General features: G+C 46.8%; 1 protein-coding gene and 1 long non-coding RNA gene across 2 annotated transcripts in view; both read left to right on the top strand.

The window, feature by feature from the left end:
- Window positions 1-6: 6 nt before the first annotated feature.
- LOC106527891 (fibrosin-1-like protein) lies at window positions 7-513 on the top strand (the record flags this gene model as incomplete). The annotated part of the gene is given in 1 exon segment (XM_014022898.1): window positions 7-513. A coding segment is annotated over 1 exon segment (324 nt), but the record flags the coding sequence as incomplete, so codon positions are not given.
- A 4,777-nt stretch (window positions 514-5,290) lies between these two features.
- The window catches only part of LOC106527889 (uncharacterized), an 8,645-nt gene continuing 6,211 nt past the window's right edge, over window positions 5,291-7,724 (top strand). The window contains exon 1 of the long non-coding RNA XR_001311438.1: window positions 5,291-7,396. This is a non-coding gene — a long non-coding RNA (uncharacterized LOC106527889). The remainder of the gene's footprint in view (window positions 7,397-7,724) is intronic.

The following is a 7,724-nucleotide window of genomic DNA, read 5'->3' as shown; positions in this document are numbered from 1 at the left end:
ACACACACACACACACACACACACACACACACACACACACACACACACACACACACAGTCCAGTGTGTGTTATTTGTTATTACACGGTGCGGGGTGCGTGTAGGCGTGCACGTCCTGTGGAGTTACATTTTTTTTTCTTCACTTCCCCTCCCTCTCTCCCTCTCTTAATCCCTATTTAATTGACACTACATGTTTTCTAACAACATGGACGGCAAACTGAAGCCGCAGGGTCGGAGGTGCCGGGCCAAGCGGGAGAGAGTGCGGAGGCTGCGGGAGCCCGGGAGCCGAGAAGCCCGCAGCCCGGACCCCAACTCCTCCTGCTCCGACAGGGAGGGACACGGTCCCGGGAGAGACGCCGCCTCCCTGGCCGGTAAAAAGGCGCCGCGCCCCGCCGCAGCCACCACCAGAGCCCCCCGTCCCCCCCGGAGGAAGAGACGCGAGTCCAGCTCGCAGGAGGAGGATATCATTGATGGATTTGCTATCACCAGTTTCACCAGCCTGGACCGCCTGGAGGTAAGAGCTGGATCANATATATCTCAGACATGCACTGAACTGATGCGTGGCTCATCCTCCGTCCTCCTGTATAGGGTTAACAACAGCGCTCTTGTTCTGTGTCAGACGGCCCCCTGTGCTCTCACTCTGAATAATGTAGCCTCCCGATATCAGTGACAAGAGTCTCAAAACTAAAATAGCATCTTGAGCTCAGATAAATATAGAAGGTAATTAAATCGGCAGGAAGAGAGGAAGAGAAAAGCCAGGAAAAAGGGAAGGTCTGTGTTTTGTGTGCAGATAAAAGTCAGCTCTGTGGGATCGATCGGACCAGAATAAAATACTGCTGCTTATGTGTGCTTGTTTGGTTTTTATTTGTTTTGTTTTTCTTTCACTTCTACAGATGTTATCAGCAGCTGATTCCGTTTTGTTTTCCATAGATTTTACTGAGTAGATCTGCTCTGGTCTTCGAGCATTTTTCGAGGCCTGCTCGGAGCACGGTGAGTCAGCAGTATTTGGTGGGGTTATTCTCAGGAGAGCGTTCGCTCCCATCTAATTTTATCTGCCCCCCTTTCTTTTTTATCCAACGTCCGCCCCGTCAGTGGGTAAAAATAATCAGAATCAGAGGGTCGATCCGGAACCCGTCACCGCTGGCGGGAGGGCGAGGCGAGGCCGGGGTGAAAGGTGAAGAGGAGGGGTGTCGGGGTTTGTCAGAGCGGCCTCGGCCCTTTTTCCCTGACATGATCCCCTCTGGGAGAGTGTGTGTTTTCAGTGACATGTTGTGACAGAAGCTGACTGACAAGCCCTTTTGCAGCTCAACACCAGCCGCCGCAGAGAGACTAATGATGACAGCTCTCAGGCCCTACACACTGCTTTCTTTTTCTCCTCCTCTATCACTCACACGGACACACACACACACACACACACACACACACACACACACACACACACTCAAAATGTACTGTCTTCCTATCCTTCACCCTCTTTGTCTCGTGTCTCTCCCTCAGCTACCTCTTCTTTTATCACATGCCCACACAGACAATAGCATCCTGTATATTGTTTCCTGCACTCGTAAACACACGTTTACAAGAACGTTTACGCACACACACACACACACACACATGTGCACTCTCATAGTCATGCCTACAGTCATCCTAGTCCGCATCACAAGAATTTCTTGAATACACACATTTTTTTCCCTCTAGCATCATCAGCCTTTCTATTAGACACACTCTCTCTCTTTCACACACACACACACACACACACACACACACACACACACACACACACNGTATGGTATGGTATGGTATGAGAGAAACAAACAGGATGTGTGCCACTTGTGGCTGCTGTTCCATATTCACCATATTCACCATCAGTGTTCCCCTCTGGCCTTTGATGAAGTGCCTGCTGCRGGGTTCATCTGTTACAGGCTGATGCACTGTGTGCTGATAAGTCTGTTCCTGTCACCGCTCTGTATGCTGGATGTCAGAGGATGATTTCAGGCAGAAAGGAGGTGCCCCTTCTCTCTCTTGTGACATCCTTCTTTATTTATCTCCTTTAGCTCATTTATGCTGCAAATGACAAGTCAAATATACTGTATACACATTTTTTATGGGATTCTAACTGACAACTTTGCTTTTGTTAGTACAAACTACAAATCACTGCGTTTATCTGAGCCGATGTGTCCGCCTGCACATTTTAGGTGACATTTTAATCTTGGAGACTCCATGGATCACACTACAGTTCGTAATTCAGTCCCAAGTTCCCGTTTACGCTCGCTCACTATAGCGGCGGTGCAGTCAGGACTGACGTAGTGCTTAGTCACTAAATTTGTTCAGACTTGCTCAACCAGCTGTCCACTCTCACTGAAAGAGTCGCTCATTTTTAGCTGAGAAGCAGTTCTCCCAACAAGTTCCAACTGGTCTGGGTCATCAGTGGTTGAAACGATCAGTACCTGTGAGCAGGAGAGGACTGATCATAGTTTGAGGGATCGTTTCCAGGGATCAAGACAAGCTAGCCACAGTTAAGTGACCAGATTTCTTCTTTTTCAAAAACTAACAGCATGCTTTCAAATATGCAAAACGTGTCCTCAGCTTCTGCCTTCGTGATGTCATAGATGTGAATATTTCTGTCCTTTGTGCTAGACTGACAGCTGCTGAGTGTGAAAGACTTTGATTGCAGCAAAGTGCCTCTGACTGGTTGCTTCTKTCAAACTACCAGCCATCTCACTTTCATGCCCTAATGACTTGTTGCGGTTTTCTCCTGTGCTCCTCTCGTGCACTTACTTTAGCTCACGAGTCGCCCGTAAACTGTGTACACAGTTGCAGCAGAAGTTAGGTTATCTCCATCATAATAAAAATGTTGCCCCTCTCTCTCTCTCTGCTGGAAGGGGAGCTGAAGCTGGATAATTATCCAATTGCCGTTTWACACATTTATCAGCAATAATAGTTTTCTTAGTCAAGTGCTGAACCCACGTTGAGGGAACACAGAGGATAACAGTGCACTCTATTGTACATATAAGCTTATGTTTCAAGGCTGAGCAAATGAGGCATGATATGGCTCTATGTGAAATGATACTTGCATGCCAGCTACTTGCTGGTAATTGGTCTGATTTGCATGCAAATGGAGTGTGCTTATTAAAGGATGCTGCTGGATGTGGTGAAATTAAAAGAAGGGGACGTGCGTGCACACAGTCTGCAGCGCCGTGTCCTTTGATTTCACGCGGCAGATGAAGCGAGTGCGTTGACTCTTACTTTCAGGTTCTGTTTACTTGCTTTACTGTAAATGACAATAATCCCATTTGTTTGCAGTTAATAAGGCGCACCGCCGTGACTGAAACGCCCTTTTTAAAAAAGTGCGTTCCCTCTGGAAAGCAACCCATCATCGAGCGTGACTCATGCTTTCACCTCTTCACTGTATGCTTCAGTGGAACTCATGACCTACACTACCTGTGCTAATTACTCATCAATTATGAGGAGGACACAGCTATCAGGGAACAGCGCTGACCTATTGCATCATGCTCCAATAAGCCAGCACAGCCTCGCAGGAGCTGTTGTATCGTCCTCTTAACCTATTCCAAGTGACTGATGGCCAATCTGGAGGAGTTTACATCAGGGCATACAGTCAAGCTGCTTTCATCCACGCARCATACCAACATTTACTCWCATTTGTTACTATTTCTATCAATCTCCCTGTGATCCGTCCTCTAAAGCCCTGTACTGTAAACATATTTAATCCCAATACTTGTCAACCCTGGGTGCTGTTATTAACTTTGGGAAATGTGCGACTTGTGCACAGCTGTGGGTTTATGAACTGAGATTGCAAGATTAAGATTATAATACCTTAGAGCGGCCTCACTTCGTTGGTGTTGTTGATAGGATCGAAGTCCCACGACGAAGACGTGGGCTGTTTGGTGCCTCGCCTGCTCCCCATAACCCACTTGATCACAGCCGAAAGCAATTTGCAGCCACGGCTGCATTTGATTACGTCGTGTTTATTTGCTTTGACTCGTCTGGTTTCTCATAGGAAAGCTGCTTACTTACCTGAGTAAATCGACTGTACCGTACGTACCCAGCTGCGGTGCTTTGTCCCAGACACTTTATAACGATTAGACGGGGGAAAAAATGCTCGGTCTGATTCGACAATGATTCAATCTGCTGCTTTTTGAAGGAGAATAGAGTAGAGTTTGAATGGTATGGAAGTAATATTTTCTGTTTGAAGCGGAATGTAGAAAATGTTTTGCTATGTGTGCAGTCAGGTGGCTCATCAGGATATTCCTCATTTAGAGGCTGTTTCAGTACCTWGAAAGCCATTTCCTTGGACATTTCYTGAACAGTTTGTCACCTCACGGCACCATGGTAAAAACAATTWCTGGTTGCAACTTCAAGCCTCCAGAACTCACCCTGTGGGTATCAAACAGGAGAGCAGATAATAAAATGACACAATTATCCATCTGTCATGGGATTAATAGGATGTTTTATTTGCACCATTCTGTGAGACTTTAGAGTTGCAAATCCCCACTTGTTAATCCACAATCCTTCTGTTCATCTGCTTTAACATAAATTTACAGATTTGTTTGGGGTTTTTCATTGCACGCCACAAGCCTCTAATTTCTCTCTGATGGGGATTTAAGTTGCTTTAGCGACATTACAGCCGTGTCCAGAGCAGGAGGATGATAGGTCAGGAATTCTTACAGAAAAAGAGCTCATATATCCAAATTGTGGAGGGGGGGGGATCCGCGGTCTGTCTTTGGATTTATCAAGGGACATTTTGCTTCTCTTCCCCAACTGTGTTTTTCTGCAGTTTTACAGACTAATCATCATGTGCTGTTGGCCTCTGAAGCTGCTCTGCTGTGCAGTATGGGGAAATGAAGTGCCTTGCCCGAGGGGGGGCTTGAAAGTAGTTGTTTGGGAAGCTGTGCGTTGGTGCTCCACTTTCACTCTGTATGTTGGTACATGGATCTGAGCCAGCAGCTTTCCAGATACAAAGATGTTTTCTTACATTTCATCAGGTGCTTTGAAGTCCTCATGGGAGCAGCAGCGAAGACGGATTTCCCACTTAAAATATTGACTTTATGGTTAGCACTCAGATAGCACCACTTGTTAGCTATTATCCTTCATTAGTGTGACTCTAAAGCAGACAGTTCAACTAAGATTATTACTTTCTACTGATAAAAGACTGACATGCCACCTGGGCTGCACCTTTGCTCAATTGTGCTGACACCATTTGAACTTCCAAGTGATGATTTGTTGAAATAATGGGTTAGACTAAAAATAGTTTGAAAACCMTATAATTCCCCACCTTTTTCTCATGGTCAGCGTAGCGTTCCTGCTCTGTGGATTTCCACTTGAGGACCGGAGTGCAAACTGATCCTGACACTTGCAGCAGTCTTTGCTGTGGTAAGATGTCTTGCCTCCATGGTGAGGCAGCAGATTTGTTGCAGAGGTTGCAGCAATTTTGCTTCGTGTTTTCACGCTCCCCCGACAGAGATAGGAGTGTGCATCATATGCCGGCGCTGACAAACAACTTTGGCTTTAATTAACAAGGCAGCTTGGCTGCCCATTGGCTGACACATTCCACTGAGAGAGCTTTCTTAATGCTAGTGGGACGTCCCTGGGCCTCGTCTCTCTCTCTCTCTCTCTCTCTCTCTCTCTCTCTCTCTCTCTCTCTCTCTCTCTCTCTCTCTTTCTCCAGGATGTGGACCGGCTCGACCCCGTCCATATAACACTAAATGATCAATCCTCTCTTTGTGTCAGCTGCTGCATCACTTCTGTTCGTATCCTTAGGTGGCCTTTGTTAAATCCTGCTCATGTGACGGCAGTAACAGGGGGGTTAGACACGTTAAACTACCATGTTAGGACAACTAATACTATATTTTATAATCTAAATGGGGATGTTTTATATTCACAGGGGGCTTCTTTGCCTTTTTTATGTCGCTTTTGAATATTTCCTGTGTACGAAACCTTCTTTTAAGGTGTCAGTTTCTGGTTAGCAGTGTGACAGGAGGGTTAGTGAAGATGGGTGGAGAACTGAGCTCTGAGTCCTGACAGGTCAGATGCTCACAGGGAGACAGCAGCATTCAGTGTCCAAAGAAAACCACCATCTTTTCTTGGCGTATTATTTCATCGACTACATGAGTGGGTTAATTTCTGTTCCTGTGTTTTCCATGGCATGGAGCAGAAATGGTGGCGATGAGAACAAGCTGCACATTTGGCTTTCTATTGTCTTTTATTTCTCTCACCCTTTCCATTTCCTCTCCTCTCCTCTCTTTCTTCCTTTCTTTCTTTCTTTCTTTCTTTCTCTGCGCTCGTATGCACAGCCTCGTCCCCTCCTCCATATGTGAAGCACCAGCAGCGGCACATACATGTACAAAGAGCCGTGCCGGGGCCACACATGCATGTGGAGTTCACACACGGCTGCACAACACCCCGCCATCATACGTGTCCTGCCTGACACCGTGGGGGCCTCCTGTGGCAGATCAGAAAATAAAACAAGCTTCCAATCCAGGACTTCTCTAGATTTTAATCGCCAGAGTTCGATCCCACGCTCGCCTAAACGCCACCTTTTTTTCTTTTGCATCCCACGACGACGCCGCGATGCCAAGAAACGGCGGCATACGTAACAATTACCCTAATTGAACATTCCGGAGCAGTCTTGCAAAATGGCTGCCGAGCCGGCGTGCTGTCTGTGATGGCCGACAGGAGCGTGTAGGTCTGAGGCGTGTGCACGTATAGCTGCGCACGTCTGTGTACATAATCAGCCTGCCTGGCTGCTGCATTCCATTTTTCTTTCTATTTTTTTCCCCCTTATTTATTTTTTTAGTGATTGCTTTGTGTCATGAAAGTCTCTGCTACTGGAGATCTCCGCTAATCCTGACTGTAATTACCCTCCTCGGTGTACCTCGACCGTAGGAGGCTTTATGTCAAACTGCCTCGCACTAACAGTTGTGGCTGATTACATGACAGCCTGTCGAAAAAGAAAAAAAAAAGGACAGTGTTTACTGTAAAAAGAAAAACTCCGCTTCAGACGGCGGCGGCACCGTTCAGTTCCACACCTGGCGCCTTCAGCTTGCCCGACGCCGAGGTTTGTGAACGTGCTCTGCCAAACAGCTGACCTTGATGTTTCTTTGCAGCTCTCTGCCTCCGCAGCCTCAGCGCCCCCGGTGGTCCGCCCGGCCAACGAGTCCCGCACCCATCCATCCCAGCAGCGAGCAAAAACAGGGCCGGGCCTGGCAACCTGCAGGAGTCATCAGGGTTAGTGCTCCTTTGGCACGAGCCGGTGCCAGAAGCATCCGCAAGCATCTGGCAGGAACCTGTAAATTTATACGTCCGAACTCAAACCCAAAGGCCAGGCAATCAAAAAACTGTAGAGCCAAGGATCTGCGCAAGCTTTTTGTTTGAGCGACGAGGTATTTTCTTTCATTTGTGCTCAAATCTCCCAGTAAATTATTCCATATCTGTATTCTTACATTGGTAATGACTCATTTAAGAAAGCAGAGGTGGGTATCTTCTTAAACACACATTTACACACTAAGATCAAGAATTTATTTTTTATTTTCTACTTTTTATAGCCTACATGCTTCTAAGGATTATTAGCATTGCTGGATTAAGTTAAAGCTAATTCAGATTGGCTGCATTTGCTCCAGCTGGGAAGCAGAAAGCTCCGGCCTTATTACGACTGTGTGGGCGTGGAGCAAGAGAGGCGACGTGTGTGTGTGTGTGTGTGTGTGTGTGTGT

This window comes from Austrofundulus limnaeus, unplaced genomic scaffold (genome assembly GCF_001266775.1).
Source record: "Austrofundulus limnaeus strain Quisiro unplaced genomic scaffold, Austrofundulus_limnaeus-1.0 Scaffold347, whole genome shotgun sequence".
Taxonomy (NCBI): domain Eukaryota; kingdom Metazoa; phylum Chordata; class Actinopteri; order Cyprinodontiformes; family Rivulidae; genus Austrofundulus; species Austrofundulus limnaeus.
The sequence above is the reverse complement of the archived record's forward strand: the minus strand, read 5'-3'. Positions and strand labels throughout refer to the sequence as shown.